The sequence below is a fragment of the Ixodes scapularis genome, unplaced genomic scaffold, assembly GCF_016920785.2.
Source record: "Ixodes scapularis isolate PalLabHiFi unplaced genomic scaffold, ASM1692078v2 PGA_scaffold5__190_contigs__length_132052651, whole genome shotgun sequence".
Classification (NCBI taxonomy): Eukaryota; Metazoa; Arthropoda; class Arachnida; order Ixodida; family Ixodidae; genus Ixodes; species Ixodes scapularis.
In genome coordinates, this window is record NW_024609880.1 from 54,745,204 (window position 1) to 54,765,448 (window position 20,245).

The 20,245-nt window shown below is 50.3% G+C and overlaps 1 protein-coding gene across 1 annotated transcript in view; it reads right to left on the bottom strand.

Annotated features, from left to right (window-relative positions):
* Positions 1–7,933: 7,933 nt before the first annotated feature.
* Positions 7,934–20,245, bottom strand: part of LOC120842124 (1,2-dihydroxy-3-keto-5-methylthiopentene dioxygenase-like) — a 29,883-nt gene continuing 17,571 nt past the window's right edge. Inside the window, exons 3-4 of the mRNA XM_040213148.3 lie at positions 16,008–16,190; positions 7,934–8,230 (exon numbers count right to left, since the gene is read on the bottom strand). Coding sequence (XP_040069082.1) covers positions 7,934–8,230; positions 16,008–16,190 — 480 coding nt within the window. The remainder of the gene's footprint in view (positions 8,231–16,007; positions 16,191–20,245) is intronic.

Sequence of the window (20,245 nt, forward strand, 5' to 3'; positions counted from 1 at the left end):
CGTCAGCCTCTCCAGCTGCGAAACACGCTGAGCTTCTATGATCTCCTCTACCATGTTGTGCAGACCTAAAGGCGCGAGCTTCTCGTTCGAGGTGGTGTCCGGGATGCCGATTGCTCTCTTGTAGGACTTTCTGATGAGACAGTTGAGCTTGTTCGTTTCCGTGAGGCCGAGTTTTAGGAAAGGGAGGACGTAAGCCAGCCTACTGACGACGAAAGCGCGTACCAGACGCACGAGGTTCTTCTCCTTCATGCCATAGTTTCTACCGGCGATTCTGGAGATGAGGCGCGTATTTTGGTACGCAGTTGCTTTTAGCGACGCTATCGTTTCGGAGTTGTTTCCGTCGGCTTGTATCCTAAGGCCTAGGAATCGTATGCTCCTGACCCTGGGGATTCTGTTACCCTGGGCGTACAGCTCGATGTCCGACGGTAGCTGGCGGGCACGGACCGGCTTGAGGAGGAGGAGTTTGGACTTCTGCGGGGAGCAGGCAAGGCCCCTTGGCTCGACGTAACTTTCCACCACCCGAATCGCTTCTTGCAGCGTGTCTTGTATAAAACCGTCGCTGCTGCCGGTCACCCAGAGCGTGATATCGCCAGCGTAAATGCTGTGGTGTAATCCGCCGATCGCTTCTAGCTTCTTTGGAAGTCCGATCATGGCGACGTTGAAGAGGTACGGTGAAAGGACCGAGCCTTGGGGCGTCCCTCTTCCTCCTAGCATGATGTCGTCTGACGTGGAGCCTCCGATCGAGATTTGCGCCGTTCTGCCGTTGAGAAAATCCTGAATGTAGTCGTGCGTGCGAGCGCCCACTCCGAGCATTTCCAGGTTCTCGAGAACGGCGTCGTGCTTGACGTTATCAAAGGCCTTGGTTATGTCGAGCCCGAGTATCGCTCTCGTGTCTAGGCGCGAGCTTTGCTCACCGTCTATGATCTGATGCTTGAGCCGGAGCATGATGTCTTGCGTTGATAGATGTGGTCGAAATCCGATCATGGTGTGTGGGAAGAGCTGTTTTCGTTCCATGTAGTTGTTCAGTCTGTTTAGGATAACGTGCTTCATCAGTTTTCCCACACACGAGGTGAGGGAGATGGGGCGCAGCGCTTCAAGCTCGGGCCTCTTCCCCGGCTTGGGAATTGTAATGTAGTGACAAGTTTCACTGTTTTAGCTATGTTTAGCGGACTTTGAGTTTTGGTTGTCAACTTTGTTATCTGTTTGTTACCGGATCAGCAAAGTAAAACCTACCAGTCGTAACCAAGACCGCGATGTGTTCGGCTCAAGTCATTAAGCCTAGTTCACATGCAGCGATTTTGGCCCTAGAGCGGCGCGATTTCTGCCGTCGCGGCGCTCTGCCCAGCACCAGCAATTCTGCGGCACGAGCGCCGCGACGGCAGAAATCGCGCCGCTTTAGGGCCAAAATCGCTGCATGTGAAACCCGCTTTACAATTGGCGACGAGAAACTAAGCCTAAACGGCGACGTCCGTTAGAGAACAAAGAAAAACCCACGGCGGCAGAAGCGGCCACAGCGACGGCACAGCGGCGGCAGTATGACAACCAACGGCATCGGAGAATACCAGCTCGGAACAGGGAGCGCATGGGAAGAGTATGTCGAAAGGTTGGAGATGTACTGCGTGTGTCACAAGCTGGCTAGCGAAGAACAAAAGCGCGCGGTTTTACTCAGTTGCTGCGGCGCCGAAACGTACTCGCTCATAGTTACGCTGGTAAAGCCTAGTCGTCCGATGACAGCGAACTATGCAGACATTGTGGCAGCAGTGAAGTCGCACATGCACCCGCGGCCTTCCGAGCTCTACGCAAGATTCAAGTTTTACATACGGAATCAAGCGGCGGGGGAAAGCATCGCTGACTACGTGACAGCTCTCCGCAAGCTAGCGGGCGACTGTGAGTTCGGGGACAAACAGTTGCCGCTCGATGTCATGCTCCGTGATCGCTTTGTGTGTGGAATTCGCAGCGAGGCGATACAACAGAGGCTGCTCGCCGAACACAAGTTGACGTTGGACGCGGCGTATGACTTGGCGCTCACGGCGGAAGCCGCAGCCAGGCAGCTGAAGGACATCAACGAGGATCGAAGGACGGTCGTGGAAGGGGACGCCAGCGTGCATGCAACCGCAGAGAAGAGCTCGCCTCACGAAAAGAAAGAGAGTTGCTACCGTTGTAATGGTAAGCATCTTCCAACTTCATGCAAGTTCAAGACTTCGACATGTTATAAGTGTCAGAAGCTAGGGCACATCGCGGCAGCGTGTCGTTCGAAAAAAACAGGCGGTGAAGCCAGCGACGGGAAGCAAGCGTGGAAACGCAAAACAGGTGCACGAAGTGGATGAGTTATTCTCCATCTGCGAGCTAACCGAGGCACCAAAGAAGTACATGGTCGAGGTTTCCATTGCAAATGAGCAAGTCACTATGGAAGTGGACTCTGGTGCATCCTGTTCGATAGTCAGCGAAGACACGTTCAGGAAAATTGAAGCAAGCTCAAGAAAAAAGATCCCTATCGTGGAATCGAGCACCAAGCTGGTCACATGGTCCAGTGAAACGCTGCCGACCCTCGGTAAAGCGATGGTGGACGTCGTGTTTAGAGATCACGTTGCAACATTACCGTTGCTAGTGGTCGGAAGGCAAGGCAACAGTTTGTTGGGCAGGAACTGGTTTCCAGCGTTGGGGATTGGAGTGCAAGGCATCCAACAGCTGAGTAGCTCCGAAGAGGACCTAACGGAAGTTTTTCAGGAGATTTTCGGCAGCGACTTGCCAGGATTCACAGGAGCACCCCTTCACATTGAACTGAAAGATACCGCTGAGCCGAAGTTCCTCAAGTGTCGTCCAGTGCCATTTGCTCTTCGTGAAGACGTCAACAACGAGCTGGACCGCCTCCAGAAGCAAGGCATCTTGGAGCCTACCCAGTATGCCAGCTGGGCGACGCCACTGGTAGTGGTAAGAAAAAAAGACGGGTCCCTGAGACGTACTGTGTGGGGATTATCGAAGTACGGTGAACAAGGCAGTGAAAAGCAATGTTTACCCTCTACCGACCACCACTGAAGTGTTTGCAGCAATAGGCACCAGCTGCATCTTCACAAAACTCGACCTCACGCAGGCCTACCAGCAGCTGACGCTGGACGATGAGTCTGCAGAGCTCCTCACAATCAACACCTTGAAAGGACTTTACAGAGTCCGACGACTGCCTTTCGGTGTTTCGGCAGCGCCGGGACTGTTTCAGCGTGTCGTCGACAGTCTGATCTCTGGAATCCCTGGTGTTGTGGCGTACCTGGATGATATCATCATCTCGGGAAAAACAAAACAAGAGCACAACGAGCGTGTGGAGGCTGTGTTGCGACGGTTACAAGACGCCAGACTGAGGGTCAACAAGGACAAGTGCCAGTTTGGCAAGATAAGCATAGAGTACCTTGGACACAAGATCGATGCTTCGGGGATTCACCCAAGTGCCAGCAATGTTGCAGCAATCCACAGCGCTCCAGCTCCAACTAACAAAAAAGAACTACAAGCCTTCTTGGGCATGGTGAACTTCTACAGTCGATTCCTGGAAGGGAAGGCAGAGGTTGCAGAGATTTTGCATCGCCTGCTAGACGACGGGCGTAAGTGGACCTGGACAAGGGAACACCAGAACGCTTTTGAAAGCCTCAAGAAACTGCTGACTTCCGAGTCACTTCTGGTGAAGTACGACACCAGTCGTCCTCTGGTGCTATGCTGTGACGCCTCACCAGTGGGGGTTGGAGCAGTGTTGGCACACCAAGACAACGACGGGAATGAGCTTCCTATCGCATATGCCTCACGTACTCTTGGCAAGAGCGAGCGGAATTATGCACAAATCGACCGAGAAGGTCTTGCCGTTGTCTACGGGGTTAGACACTTTCACCAGTATCTGGCAGGAAGAAGTTTTACGATCATAACAGATCATAAGCCGCTACTGGGATTGTTTGGCACAGACAAGCGCATGCCTGAGGTCCTGTCACCTCGAATGCTACGGTGGACACTCCTGTTGAGTGCGTACAATTACCAGATCAAGTACCGGAAGGGTCAAGACAACTCTAACGCGGATGGTCTAAGCCGGCTGCCACTGCCTGGAGATGTTGACGAACCAGCACCACCCGGTGACATCCTGTTGCTTGAAGCCATCCAGTACCCTCCACTTCTGGCTACTGACATTGCGGGCTTGACTGGAAAGGACACCGTGCTCTCAAGGGTGAAGCAGTGGGTGCTCAGCGGATGGCCCGATGACAGTTCTGGTGGAGACTTCGCACCATTCGAAGTGAGGCAAACAGAATTGTCAGTGCATCGAGACTGTTTGTTATGGGGTAACCGTGTCGTGATCCCCAAGGCGGCAAGGAGCCAAGTCCTACAGCTCTTGCACGCAAATCATCCTGGAATGACGGCGATGAAGGCAATGGCTCGTAGCCTAATCTGGTGGCCGAAACTCGATGAAGAGATAGAGGAGTTTGTGCGCTACTGCGACAAGTGCCAAGCCAACCGTCAGAGCGACCCCAAGGCACCAGTACACTTCTGGATTAAACCAGAGCAGCCCTGGAGCAGGTTGCACGTCGACTTCGCAGGTCCAGTTAAGGGCGAGGTCTTCTTGGTGATCGTCGATGCTTATTCGAACTGGGTGGAAGTAGATATCTTGCCATCGATGACCTCTACTGCCGTAATCAGGAGCCTGCGCAAGTGTTTTGCAACACATGGGTTGCCGGACGTCATTGTGTCCGATAATGGAACTGCATTCACCAGCCGAGAGATGCAAGACTTCCTCAAGCTCAATGCTGTCCGCTTTGTGCACACAGCTCCATACCACCCTGCAAGCAATGGCAGGGCAGAGCGGATGGTGAGGGAGGTGAAGGCGACACTCAAGAAGCAGCGGAGGGAGATACCCAGTGCAGAATCTTGCGATTTCTGTTCAAACAGCACACCACCCCCCACTCAGTGACCGGCAAGACACCAGCTGAGATCATGATGGGACGGAAGTTGCGTTCGCCCCTGGACAGGCTTCATCCGGATCGGATTAGAGAACCGGAGAGACCAGACCTAAAGGTGAAGAAGTTCCAAATAGGAGATGCGGTCTACATGAGAAGTTTCATCCCTGGCCCGCGATGGAAAGCAGCAAAGGTGGTTGCCATAATGGGCCCAGTCTCGTACAAAGTGCAGCAGGAGAACGGCGAGACTCATCGACGCCACCGTGACCAGCTGCGCAAGGCTTGGCTGGACGTGAGCATCAACCCAACGAGCCGGGACAAGGCTGTTCAACTGCCACCCATCACCTGTCGTCAAGAGCCAATGGAACAAGTGCCTTCACTAAATGCAGAGGTCCATGACCAGACAAGTCCTCCCCCTCGAAGATCATCAAGACTGCGTCGACCAGTCTCCAGATTGGGACCTTATGTGTATTAACTAACGAGACTGTGCACCTTACTAAGAGGGGAGGGATGTAATGTAGTGACAAGTTTCACTGTTTTAGCTATGTTTAGCGGACTTTGTGTTTTGGTTGTCAACCTTGTTATCTGTTTGTTACCGGATCAGCAAAGTAAAACCTACCAGTCGTAACCAAGACCGCGATGTGTTCGGCTCAAGTCATTACAGGAATCATGACCACTTTCGCCGCTTTCCACTGCCTGGGTATTTTCCCTTTCTGCCAGCACTTGTTCAGAAATCGCGTTATTGCTGCGACCGCCTCCGTGTCCAGGTTTCGAAGCATCTTGTTCGTGACGCCATCGGGACCGGGGGCCGACTTGGTCTTGAGGCCGCGTATGACGTCCGCGACTTCGTACTCTGCGATGTCTTCGTCGAGGAGGGCGTTCGCCTCTCCACGATAGGTTGTTAGCTGTCTTCTCGGGTAGTTGCCGATGTATCGCTTACGGACGTCTTCTACCAAATCCGCCTCTCCCCCTTCGTGTCTCCTGATGATTTAGCACAACTTGTTTCTCTGCGCGGTCTTGTTACCTTCCGGGTCGAGCAGATGGCGCAAGATGTTCCACGTCCTAGGCACGTTCGGCTGCCCGTCGAAGCCGTCGCACGTGTCATGCCACTGCTGCGACGTGACTTGGTTAGCCTGAGTCCTGCTGAGTTCAGCTATTCTTCTGCGCAAGCTCCTGTTTCCCTTCTGGGTTCGCAGTCTTTGCTCCAGCTTTGCCTTTGCCTCCCAGAGGTGTAGCAGTCGGCTGTCCGCCACTGTCACGTTCGCCTCTTCGGGAACGACTTTGGTCGCCCGCTCGGCTGCCGCTCTAAGGCTTTCCGACCACTCTTCGATATTTACGATGTCTTCGGTTCCGTATTCCTCGAGTATTTCCCTGAACGCGTCCCATTCCGTGATCTTGCACCGCTTACCTTTCGGCTTTGCCGGTCCTGCTGCAGTCGTGATGCAGAGGACGAAATGGTCGCTCCCGAGATCTTCCCACGTGTTGTACCACACAGAGTCTTCGGTGCCTTTTACGAAAGTGAGATATGGGGTCGTGTCTTGATTTCTGTGGTTACCCCGCCGCGTCGGTTGGTCTGGATCGGTGATGAGAGAGAGGCCGTACTCGTGCGAGTCGTTCCACAGGTTCCTCCCTTTGATTCTTTCCACTTGATACCCCCAATCTAGGTGTGGGGCGTTGAAGACCCCCGCGACAAGAAGTGTCTGCCCTTTGGCGATGTTCGTGGTTGCCTTGAAAAGGGAAGCGAATCTGTGCCTCTTCGAGGGGCTGCTCTAAACGTTCAAGACGAAGATGCTGCGCCTGTCTTTCTTCTCGTGCGATATGATTTCAATCAGGACGTGATCAACCGTGGATACCCCTGTTTCATGCTCTATGACCGGGATGTTCCTCTTCACCATCGTCGTTACCAGTGTCTTGTCCTGCGCGTCCTTCCCGTATGACTTGTAGCCAAATAATTTTGCTAGTCTTTTTGGTTCTTGTAGGGCCACTACGTCCGGGCGATCCCCCTCTTCCTTATGATTGATGTACTGCTGCAGATTACTCCTCTTTTTTCCATACCCGCGGCAGTTCCACTGCCAGATGATATACTTCCTACGGCTCCGATCCATCTTCGTTGATCATAGCCTCAGTTTCTGGTCGTGTGATGTTCCCCGTGACTCTGGTGTAGTGCGCCCAGGCGTCGAACGGGTTCGGCGTGCCTTGTGCCAGTCTCGAGGCGCGGTTCTGCAACTCGGTCAGCATCCTCTCCATGCATCCTGTGATCGCGCTCTCCAACATGTTTTTCGTCACGAAGGTCTCTCGGTCCCCGCTAACGGGTTTTGCCTCGCGAGCCTCTCTTCTCGGTCGCGCCGTGACCCGCGCCCTCCGCTTCAGTGGCGGTGTCGACGACTCACCACCGTCAGACTCCGCGGAGATCGTCTCCTGCGGTGCATGCACAACCTCTGCTCTTTCACGCGTCCCCTCCTTAAGCCTGTTTAGCTCCTCGCGGAGCGCCTTGTTCTCTTCTAAGGCCCGCTTCAGCAAAGCCTTAATCTCTGCCAGCTCGTTCGCCTGGCTCGTTTCTGCGAAAGCGTTACCCCCCTTGTTCTGTGGAGCCTTAAGGGAGACCATCTCCGCCCAGCTCACGTGGCGTCCTCTGCCGCTTCTGGATCCCGACTGCCGTCGTCCGTCCGCCCTTGATGTCGACCTGGATCTCCGTCCCTCGGCACGGCTCCTCGATCGCGAGCGGGAGGCGTCCCCTAGCAACTTGGGAAAGTTCTCCTCTCCCTGCTTCAGGAGGCCCTGCTTGTTCCGTTTCTTTTCCCAGCTTCTCTGCAGTACGATGTACGGCGTCTTGAACTTCTTTTTGCACTTTTGGTCGCCCGTGGGGTGCGCCTTGCCGCATACCCCGCACGCCGGCGTGCACGCATGTTCCGCCGGTGGGTTCAGCATCCAGCAGCCCTTGCACCTTCTCTCCTCCGGCCTCGGACATACGTCAGTGCGGTGTCCGACGCGACCGCACTGGCCGCAGCACTCTATCTTTTTTTTTTTTTGTGCAGGAAGCATTTCTTCTCGGTGGCCCCATACCGGATAAAGTACGGGACCTTCTTCCCCTCGAACACGATGACCACGGAGCCGGAGTGTCCCATGCGCCGCGCCTGGAGGATCGAGGGATTCCTGGCTCCAATCAGGTTGCAGTTGATGTCTTCTTCCGTGTCCTCCTCCGGTATTCCGTGGATGACCCCCCTGGCGGTGTTTTCCGGTGGCGTCACGTGCGCTGCCACCCCGAACTTCTTGCCGTCAAGCATGATTTCCATAATCCCCCTGTACCTCTGAGCGTTTTCGAGGTGTGCTCACCAGCATGATGTTCTGGTCCTTGTTCACGCGGAAGACGTCTCTGCTCGCCTCCTCGGTGGAGATCTTCGCCGATATCAATATTCCCCGTTGAATTTTGACTTCATTCTGCCTCGAGGTGTCCAGGCCGTCTCTCCGGCGGATAACGACCTTTATGTCGTCCTCCGGGAGCCTCGGCGCCCTCGGCCGCTTGCTTCTGGAACGTTCTCGAGCCCCGTTCCCCGTTTTTCTACCAAAAGTGCGTTTTGGCGGGAAACTGGTGGTTAGGCCTAGCACGTCCGCCCGTTGCTGCTTCTTGACATGGATGTCTATCCAGTCTCGGCTGCTGCCGTGAAAGTCCTCCGGCGAAATAGGCTCACCGTCAACTTCGACGACCCTCATGTCGCCGGTCCAACGGGGATGGACGTCCCTTCCACCCAAGTTAATGGAATCCATCTGGTCGAGTCGGCGGCGGCCGGCGCTACGCTGGCTCTGGGTGGTGCGTTAGGCCTAGGGGGGCGGCCGCCCCACTTCGCTTCGGGAAACGGTGATTACTCACGAAAAGCAGTCCGCACACCTGAAAAACAGGTATCTACTCGTTCCTCTCGGGTTCTGTCGCACGTTGGTGGTCTATTCCAAGATCCTATAGAGTAGATAGTCAGCCAAAAATTTCGTTAAATCCCGCTCATCGCTCTGGACAGCGGCCGAGCGGCCGAGCTCGCGGCGCGAGCTCCGAGAGAGAGCTGAGAAGCAAATATTAAGACGAAACAATACCCAGTTTAAAAGGACCCTTTCCTTTTAAACTGGGTATTGTTTCGTCTTAATCGACAAAATTTTGAGGACACCTAAGCACTGACTAGTTGTGAATGCGAAAGCATGAATGTCGATCGTTCTTCCTCGCCCTTAGCTCGTCTTCGGTGTACTGGCGTGGACGGCCACGTTTCGACTACTGCCGAGGTTGCGGCCGGCGACCGAGCGAGCGCGCGCAGAAATCGAAACCGAATTTTCAGTTTCGATTACTGCTCGTGCTTAAAATTAGATTTAAAAATATGCATCCCACTTTTCGCCAAGCAAATGACATAATCTCTTTTACTATGGCTTTTTAATGCAAAGTCACTTATTACCTTGATATCTTCGGAATCGAGCGGAGCTGCCCTTTAAAGGGATACTACAACGAAATTTCGGCGCTCATTTTTTGGTCTATATGTGTTCAAAAAAGCACCATCAAATCGAACATACCAATATCCTGTTAAAAAAGTCACGAAAAGGAATTTTTAAACGAATTAAACGATTCGCAAATAGCACCTGGTGGATGTCGCTAACGCCTCGCTTGTAATGCCCGTCCAGCAACCTTGGCAGCTAGTGACGGAGGTTGTCTCGCCTCCGGCCACGACGAGAGAAGAAGGACAGGAAAAACTCCCCTCTTCCCGAGAATGCTTTTTGTGTGTCACAGAAGTCACTATTGTCCCCCTACAAGATTATAGAAGATTAACCCGTCACTCAAAATTTGTACAAAAGCAGCCGCTTCGGTGGCTGCTTTTGTACTAGGCCATCCTCTTGACGTCAGCCTCGCCGTAGCTTTGCTCGTCTTGAGACGACCTACGTCACGATTGCGTTGGATGTCACGTGGTCTCCGCTGGGCCTTCTCCGAGCGCTTGCCAGAGTGGGCCGTTTATAACGAAAAATACAGCCACCAGGCTCAAAATACAAACGTGCGATTGCCATTTACGGATATTGTGGATCATATTCAACCTATTTTTGAACACGAGGGGAATATTTCAAATTTCGTTGAAGTATCCCTTTGAGCGATTATTCCTATGAAGCATATAGCACTTGATATATGGGAACGGTAGTAAGCACCCGCTTGATGCCTGGGGTCCGCTTCTTATCGAGTCGCGGGTCTTATGCGGCCAGCGGACCGCGTGTTTGAGACCGCTGATCTAGTAGCCCAATGAATAAAAGCGTCTTTTCTAGACACCTGATGTGAGGTTGCAGTGGTGACGTTTTTTTTGCCTGGTACTTGAAGGGCGGTATATGGACTAGGACCCCGGAACCGGGGGGTAGGGCAGCGGGGCTTGAGCATTCGCTGACATTTTTCAGGGGGTGCTGGGCAATATGCTGAGCCCCCGTGCGTTTGGCTCGCTGAACAATGCCTGCACCCCTCCCCCCCCCCCCCCCCCCCCCCCCCCTCTGTGTTCCCGTTGGTACATGGCTCTGTTTTTGTTACGCCTGGTAAGCCACCAAATTGTGGCACAACCTTCGCATACGAATTTCCAGAAAGAAATAACGAAGTAAAGCAAAGTGTCAGTAAACGGCCCGCATAGCACAGTCAGGGACATATTCTCTCTTCCCCTGCTTGGTTGTTTTCATGGGGAACTCTCATACTGCACTCGCGGGTTGGCCTTGCCATGCAGGGGAACGCACAGCGCACTGTTTTTGTCCACCCAGCCAGCCGGCTTCTTCGTTTTGCTTACATTTTGAATAGTGAAGTTTCCCCAAAAAGCTCAAAAACTTCTTCCAGCTTTTTTTGTTTTGTTTTGCAGTTGTTTTGGCGATTTGAGCAGTCACTATAGGGTAGTGTAATTTCTTTATGTGGGAGAGCCGACGCGTGAGGCGGGGAGATGGTCTGCGCGAGACGAAAGCCGAATTCTTGAACGAAGGACTGCCTACGGATGTAGCAAGCTAAGGGAGTAAAGTATCCCAAGGCAAGACGAGGCCTTAGCAGGTGACACAGTTTGTCAAGTGAGAGATCGCGCTGCGGTCTGTGTTGAAGCGCCGCTATCACGGTGGTCGTCGGAGACATCAAAGAATTGCGGCATTCTCGCCTGTATTTCTGTATCTGGTTTTCGAAACAAAATTTGGTTGTTGGCGAGCCTGGCCAGCGTGATGTTCAGGTGGGCGCCCTATCATATACCCAGACGGTTTTACGCAGTCGTGGTCAGTAACTAGTTACTGGTAACGCGTTACCGGTAACTAGTTACTTTTTTTCGATAACGTATAACTGCAGTAGCTTGTAACGTTACTGCTTAGTGAAAATAACTTGTAACTGCAACCCGTTACTGCTTAATGAAAATAACTTGTAACTGTAACAGGGTTACTAATTTTCGAAAGTAACTGTAAAAAGTAACGTCGTTACAGTTATTTCTCAGATTTATGTGCAAAAATATTGCAAACAAACACGACCACCAAATCGCTCTTGCAACTGCGTGAGAGAGTCCGAAGTCCTGATACGGGAAGAGCAGAGAGAACACTGCTGCAGAAACCGCCTGGAGATCGACAAAAAATAAAAATAAAAATAAACTAAATTTTGGGGTGACCCTGCTTCGCCAAGCTGGTTTCGGCTACTGGGATGATGGGGATGTTTGTGTCCGTACCCGCCGTGTATAGTGCATCGGCCACAGCGCACGCAGACGTAACAAGGCGTGGCATCTCCAAAGTGTTTCTCTTTTCTTCGTCTCGCGGAGGAACCAAATGCTTTTCGCGGAGGACAGTTCTTGGTGGTTGTGGCCACAAACGCTCGCTCGCTTACGGGACAAACGATTTTCTGAACTTCCTATTTTGCCGCTAAGCATACGGTTCTTTCTCCTCTCATATGAATCATCCAACTCCCAGATGCACTCTCGCGGGGTCTCGACTTTATGCCCTATTGCTCTTCCCTCCCCTTCTTTTTTTTTTTTTGCAACTTAATTACCGGCTTTGCCTCCCGTCTCCCACTTGTTGTACCCCATTGCTCTGCTTCTCGGGTCCTGTAACTTGTATTCGCTCGAACCGTCTCTGTCGTTCTGATAGTTTGTGTGTTTCCTTGAAATTGAAAGACCGCCCTTAGCAGGTACCAGAGGCACTCATCACTTGATTTGTGGATAGACACGTCGTGGGTTTTCCGGGTGGTCTCTTCTAGTTGGGGTGGTAAGATGGAGGAGCGCAAACGTGTCCGATCTGGTTAGGAAGTGGCGGAGAAAAGATCGCAAAGCCGTTTGAAATTCTACACGAAGTGGCCGTTTGTACCTCGATCAGTGCTTCTTTTGCACCGCTGACGCGTGTTCAGCGGGTTTGACAAAGTAAAGTTGCCGCTACATTGCTCTCCATGGGTTTCAAGAGAAGCTTCGCGTTGCATGAAAGATTGTGCGCAAGGCAGTAGAGAGCGATTCGATTGACGAGTGGATTGAAGTGGCACATCTACACAGCTGATTGCAAGGTATGACTTATATAATTATCGACTTGACATATGCACGATGTTTATTGCTTCCGTCCCATTTCGCCTCACCAAAAATTCCGAAGTTAGAAATGACCGATTGTATATACTCGCACCGTGCGATCTAGACGCGCTGTTGTATTTGTGTCTTCCTTATCGTGGTCGCGCTTAATTTTAAAGTTCTTTATGAATCATCAGCAGGTACCTGCTAACATTTAGAAAAACTAAAGTCGCCTGCTACTTTTGCCAAATAACCATAAATGCTTTATCATATGGTAGATTTACCCGTTCAGGGAGCAATTCATGGTAAAAATTGAGTTAGGAAGTATCAGACATGTTAATATTGGTTATTAGGAAAATCTTAGTTTCTCAAAAAATCTGATTCACTACCGTGAACACACAGTGTCTTGCGAAAAATCTATGTTAAATGAAATCCATATTAAGGAAGATTTCTTTAGAATGTTTTTTTTAATATTTCTTTTTGTAATATAACGATAAAGTAACGGCGTTATGTTAACGAAGTAACCGTAACTGTAACAAGTTACTCTTCAAATTGTGTAACTGTAACACTGTTACATCTTAGCAATAACGTGTCCATGACTGGTTTTACGATCTTTTCAAAGACGACCATAAAAACAGGAAACATACTGAAATAAAAAAAGGGCATCGCAGATAAGGTTTACCACCGAAGGACGACAGCGTCCACGGTAAATGTTTTTGAAATTTTCAAGAATGCATTGTTATAACTTTCTGCAGGAACAAAGCCGCGCCAAGAAATTTCACAGGAATGCGTCCACGCTTTATTGAAAATGTGAGCTTTCTACGTGCAGGCGCCCGATTTTCCAGTGCATTTTACATCGACACCGTAGATCGATGCCGCGCCGTATAGCTACTACTAGTGGATCAGATTGTGTCAACATCTCATTGCTTTGTGACCGGAATTTTGGATGAATGTATGGACACACGGTATAGATAGTGATAATAAACGTTCTACAAACAGTAAAATTTTGATAATAGTTTTTTTTTCAATTTGAGTTTTTTCACTTTTTCCATCCCCCCCCCCCCTCCCCTTTTATTTCAACCGCTACCCCCCCCCCCCCCCCCCTTACATGAATCAAACTTCCGGGGTCGCTGTACATGCAGATACATGTACAGCGCAAAGGAGGGTCATTGAAGTGTGCTAAGTTCCGTTACCAGCATTTTGAAAGTTTACTGACACGCACGAAGTGGTTCTCGAATGGTGTAGTCACGGCTTGTGGTTTGGGCGCCGTGGGACCCGGGAAGGCAGGGAGCCAGCCTTTTGGGGGGAAAGCGTTTTATTCCGGTTCGAAGTCGTGCTTGCACCAGCTCCAGCGCACCGCGTTCCTTTCTCTCCTCGCGCACCGTCTCCAGCCTCGGTCCTTTCGTCGTCACTTCGTCTTTTTCTCGTCGCACCAATCAGCGCACACCACGGGTAACAAAAATATAACAATCACAAAGCACGATAACCCGTCGGCGACGGCGCGCGCTGAATCCGCTGCCTCGTGCATGCCACATGCATGACACGCCCCCCCCCCCCCCTTTTTTTTTTTCTTTTCCAATAAAAAAATTACAATTTGTGTATTCCTTTACAATCGTAACATTTAGAACAAAAGAAAACGAACTGCGCGCACATTCCCATCCATTCGGCGTGAATGATCACTAGAAAGACTGACAAACTTCTTGAGAACATCTAAAGTACATTAACCACAAACAAAACTCCACCCGGCTACAGCCTTGACAACGCATCAGCAGGGACATTTCTCGTCCCTTTTACGTACTGGACATTCAGGTTAAATTTTTGCAACGCTAGCACCCAACGAGTCAGCCTCGCACTATTTGGTGCTGCTGACGCCAAATACTGCAAAGGGTTATGGTCGGTGCGAATTTCGACCTCCGCCCCAAATAGCCACGTTTCCAACTGACCCAAGGCCCACACAATCGCGTAAGCTTCGCGTTCGATTACAGCCCACCGGGTTTGGGGATCAGTTAGTTTTTTACTGAGAAACGCCACCGGGTACTCTTTCCCATCACCTGCCCTTTGGGCAAGACATGCCCCTATAGCTCTATCCCATGCGTCGGTGGACAGAACAAAAGGCTGGCTGGCATCTGGCGCTCTCATGACTGGGACTTCCATCAGGAGACACTTTGTCTTTTGAAACGCTTGTTCCTCCTCGTCATCCCACGGTAACACGTTCGGAGTCCTGTCTCCAGTTCGCGCGGTCAACGGCAACACCACTTCAGCATAGTTCGCAATGTAGTCTCTATAGTAGTTCATTAGCCCTAAAAAGCTCTTCAGTTCTTTCTTCGTCTTTGGCCTCTCCATGATCTGAATCGCCTTGATACGAACGGGGTCAGGAGCATGCCTCCCAGAGCCGATCTGGTGGCCGAGGTACATCACCGTTCCCTGGGCAAACCTGCATTTGGACAGCTTCACCGTAAGCCCCACGCGACTTAAGGTTTCGAGAACGCTTTTTACATGCAAAAGGTGGTCTTCCCACTTAGAAGAATATATTGCAATGTCATCGATATATGAGCCTGCATATTCTCTGTGTGGTCGCAACACTTCATTCATCACGCGCTGAAAAGTTGCCGCTGAATTTTTCAACCCATAGGGCATAACTTTCCATGCGTACTGCCCACGATTGGTTACGAATGCTGTGAACTTCTGAGACCAATCCTGTCGACTGCGCCAGTCACGGCTTGTGGTTTGGGCGCCGTGGGACCCGGGAAGGCAGGGAGCCAGCCTTTTGGGGGGAAAGCGTTTTATTCCGGTTCGAAGTCGTGCTTGCACCAGCTCCAGCGCACCGCGTTCCTTTCTCTCCTCGCGCACCGTCTCCAGCCTCGGTCCTTTCGTCGTCACTTCGTCTTTTTCTCGTCGCACCAATCAGCGCACACCACGGGTAACAAAAATATAACAATCACAAAGCACGATAACCCGTCGGCGACGGCGCGCGCTGAATCCGCTGCCTCGTGCATGCCACATGCATGACAGGTGTCAAGCCCTGAGGTGCTACGGAAACTTCGGCGCACCATTGCATGTGCACTCGAAATAGCTTTCTCGGGAGCGAGGCTTTATAGGGAGTATTCACTGGCGGCCATAGCTGTGTGCGCGAATGCTGAGCGCGTGCTGATGGCGAGCTTCCACAGTTCTTTTGCAACGTGCATTCCGCACCATCAAGAGTGCCGGTCTTAGCAGCCTTTTGATGCGAGCTCGTTCTGAGCATGCGCTCTAAACAGTACCCACAAATATGGCGTCCAGTGAATATATAGACGCTTTGCAGCAGCTGTGCATGGACGCCACCATAACTGACCTTCAGTTTTTGTTTCCTCTTATTTCGTTTATTTCACTTCATCATTGCCATAGCAGGCCAGGTTATTGCCATATTAGATTCAACTGTGTCCTTTCCTAAAACATCGGCCTTTGTAGAGAATCGTCAACTACCGTTTCAGTTGCTCGGCATCTCGGTAAGACAACAGAAGGTCAGCAATGGCGGCTGTAATTTGGCACGTTTGTAAAGCGTCTATAGCTCTCTTCCCCGTCCACGCTGTTCCCGCGCACTTGCCTCAGGGCTCTTGGGCTGGAACCTATGGTAGGTGTTGGCGGGCAGGACGAACAGGTCCCGGTCCATGAGCTCGATGCGGACCCAGCTGTCGTGGGCGTCGCGCACGTCGAAGTAGCCCGTGCCTCGCTCGAAGTAGCGGATCTCCTCGTCCGGATGCTTGTGTTCCCGCCAAAACTTCTTGAGCTGTGCCCAGAAGTGCGCTTCGTGTACGAGGAAGGCAACGGAATTGGAACGTTGGTTCTCGCAACCGTCCATAGAATCCGCGAACGCTTAAAGCTGCAGTCGTCCTGCTCATACTCAATACAAAAGTCACGGTCTGCAGACATGATGAAAGAATCATCTGCGGTGAGGACATGCCTTGGGCATGTTTGAAGCATGTTCGATTTATGATTAGAACATGTCTGCAAACAGTATGTTTTTATGTACAATGTAACGATATACTCATGCAAGGAACAAACACGCCTCTGAGACAATGTCATGCAGACTGTCTTCTCTGTATGGTGCATTGGCAGTAGCGGCTTTAGACTGAGGCACTAAAAGAAAAGCAGCAGCCCGAAGAACACGTTCATGATGTGGGTCTGACACTGAGGGAACTAAGAACGGACAAACACAGGAGTCTCCCGGGTGTCCCTCCTTCCATCGCGCACCTACGTTTCTTTAGCTAAAGCAGTGGCTCTCGAATGGGGGTCCGCGAAGCGCTTCCTGTCTCATTAGTCAAGCCCTCAATAAAAGTCCTTTCTTTTCAAATTGAGGAAGAATGTTTTATTTTTTGGGTGAGTTTTCTCGTATGTATGTCAATGAGATAAGCCTCTTTCACGTATACCTCTTAGTAATATGTCCTTATTAAATCATTATCATAATTCAACTACACCTTTCACTTGCCCCACCACGACTGGGGTCCTCCATCATCTACGCCGATCCACGAGGGGTCCGCTAAACATCAATGGTTGAGAACCACTGTGCTAAAGGACCAAGCTAAAGGAATGCTAAAGGACTAAAGCTGAAGGAATGATATGCGGGGTGTTATGGTCGGAGTACCCGAGTATAACTGTAGGGGGTCAAAGCCGTCAGCTGTATTAGAGGCGATGAAAGGCTCAAACGTATTAAATGCACGTAATAAATCTTTGGTCCGCGTTTGTAAACCAAAGAAATTTTATTGCATTTAATACGTTTTTTTTTGTCCAAAGAAATTTAATTGCATTAATAACGGCGCAGAGCTTTGTAGCCGCGTAGCCTCAACAGTACTCTGCGCCGACAGCGTTGCGTCAAAATGGCTGTCGTCTCCTCTTTGCTCCCTTCTTTCTCCCTCGCTCCTTCGGCTCTCTCCTTGTCTCCTCCCTTTTTCTCACTTTTCTCCTTTCTAGCGCCTTCGTCGCCACACCCACTGGACTGGCCAGACTCTCCCAATATACGGCTCTGCTCCCCACACGGTAAAAACGTTCCGTAAAAAAACGTAGAACTTCTCATTAAAAGCTACGGAGAAGCATCCGTAATCTGAAATACGGTTGACTTGTCCGTAAATCTAAAGTTACGATTCTGTAAACAACAACAAAAGTTGTTTGCAACAAGCTGAAAATTGTCTTATTTGGTTTAGACTAATAGACAACGGTTCTCACTCTTTAAAATATCATTTATTGCACTGTTAAACAACTTATAATAAAGGTTCCGAAACGAGGTGGCGCTAGTTACCGCTTAGTCGAAAAGGCTCGAGGTGAGATTTTTGTCTAGTACAATCACACTACCGCTATCTCTTCATCTACCCATCTCCGCTCGCTTGTTTTCCTTGTTTTGCTACCGCGCTTGTTTTGTCGAGGGGTAAAGGCGCTTGGTGATTTTTGCGGTTGCGACTGTTCTACGTTAAACTACCTTGTTGTTACCAAACGGTGAGTTTGTTCTGCTCTTTTTATTAACATTGATTGGGGACTGTCATATATGCGTTCGTATTTTTGACACTTATTTCCTCGAAAGGAACGAAATCACGGATTTGCGTCGCTTTAAACTTTCGGGTTCAATGACGGTCGCCGCTATCTCAGTTCGTGTTTGACGTTCTTCTCAGAATTGAAAGCTCAAGTCGGGTACTCGTTTGAACCTTGTGTCATGTCGCGAGCTCGCTGGTACGCGCGGTTCGTCGTTCGTAGCGATTGGGAGGCTGTTCGCGCGTGCTGGCTGGCAGGAGTGTTGCAGTAAAGCACATGACAACGCATTGTCTGAGTGCGTGAGTGTGCTTTACGAGTTTCGCAACGTTGTTCGCGCGGCCTGTAGCCTGCTCTTTTCGCCGGGGGGTCCCTATTGTTTCGTTGAAATTCGTTTCGCGGAAGTACGTTTCGTGGACCACTTTTCATGGACACGTTTCGTCGACACGAACGTTTCATCGGCACTCGTTACGCGAATTTCACGCTGCAGGGTCGTTTCGCCACGCGTGTATCGGTGAAGTGCGCGTTAACCCACACTCCCGCCTGCGTTCACACCACTTCGCGGTGACAGCCTGCGGCTGCACATTACAAAAATGTTAACCCACCTAACCGACCCGTACAGGTCGCTTCGTGGCGACAGTCTCGTGCAGGTTATTAACCCCCCCCCCCCCCCACCCTAAAAAAAAAAAAAATTTGAGCTGTTGATGAAACGATCTGTCGAGGAAACGTCGTTCGATGAACTGATTCCTACCGGTGTATCACCACTGCGTGATGCGCGTTCACTAGTTAGCAATCACAATGCAGCTGATGAATTTCTCATTTCACAGAATGCACCTGTGTCACCGTACGCTGATTCCCCCCAACCACATGGTCTAAGACCATCATATTGATATTAATTTTTATGCTCATAATATTCTATGTGTATATTAAAGCAATATACGTCCACTCATTACTTGCATGGCGCCACTCAGGAGGGCACGTGATACCACTGTTCCACGGACTGTAAAATTGTATGCATTAATCTTGGCTCTGCAGTCAGACTGTTTGTAAAGAGCTTAGCCACCGTTCCTGCAGATTCAAATCGTCTGAGATGCAAGCTCATAACTTTTTCAGGAGGCGTCATCAACAACAATTGCACGCTTCCTTGTCACCGAGCGTCAGCCAATGTTTAAAGAGCCTATGCCATTCTTGAAGGTGGTATGCGTCTTGTTTGGAGCTTTTTGCGTGTTGAATTTACCTATCTAAAGGAAGCTTTGGCCAGTCTCGAGTTTATTCAACAAGGAGAGAATCTTAAAATGTGTCAAGTCCACAGGATATGTCATAGAATGACATCATCTATATCACCCTTTCATTTATCGTGCCTCAATGCCCTTTTTCACAACTCGCACAAACATTTGATCTGTATTAATTTTACAAAGAATTACGCTGATGCATTTCTATAATGAATTGATAACATGTGAACACTGGTTGTCATTAGGCTGTAACTTTCAAGGCTGGGAAACATGGTTATCTTGTATAGACCAACACGCAGCACTGACGTCTTGCAGCTGCGGCAGCGCTGTCGATGGCACTGCGCATGCGCGCACACTTCATTTCACGCTAATTTGGTTTCTGCGCATGCGCAGTGCCCACACCTGGTGTGGGCAAACGCGGGCTTGTTTATAAACAGCGTGTCAGTGTATAGAATGTGTGTTTGTTCAGCAGTCTTTCAGGTTTAACATGATCCAACACTACCATAGTCTGACCTGATAATAGAAAAAAAAATGGCTTTACCTTCACCAGGCTGAGTATTCATGAAGCAAGCATGGCATTAATGTTAGATGATGCAATATATCCTCTTAGACTAAACTTCCAAATCAACCTGGAGAAGGGGTTGAAGAAAATGGGAGCAGTGAAGCGAACAACGGCCCATCGCAAGATTTTAGCGCTGCTGAAGGGCTTCAAATGAGTCTCCACAGAAATCCCTTGAATCTGTATGTTTTTTTATGGTAAGTGCAAATTTGAATTCCTGCACGTCTAGCGTGTCTCTAAGAGGGAGATAACACTAATGTGGCTGACGCCAACCTTTTAAGAAGTGTAAGGAAGGGCTTTGGGAATATTCAAAACTTCCAAATATCGAAGCGAACGATGTCATATTTTGTTTATACTTTATTGAATATGACGGTTCTGCAGTTGTACCAATTTTCAATCTGAGAATGCTCCAGGACACACCATCTTAAACAAGCAACTGAAACGACTCGCAAAAGCCCACACAGAAGTCTGGAAACTGTATGCAAATAAAACTTATTTCCACTCGTTCATTTAAAACTGGAAGTCATCCTATAA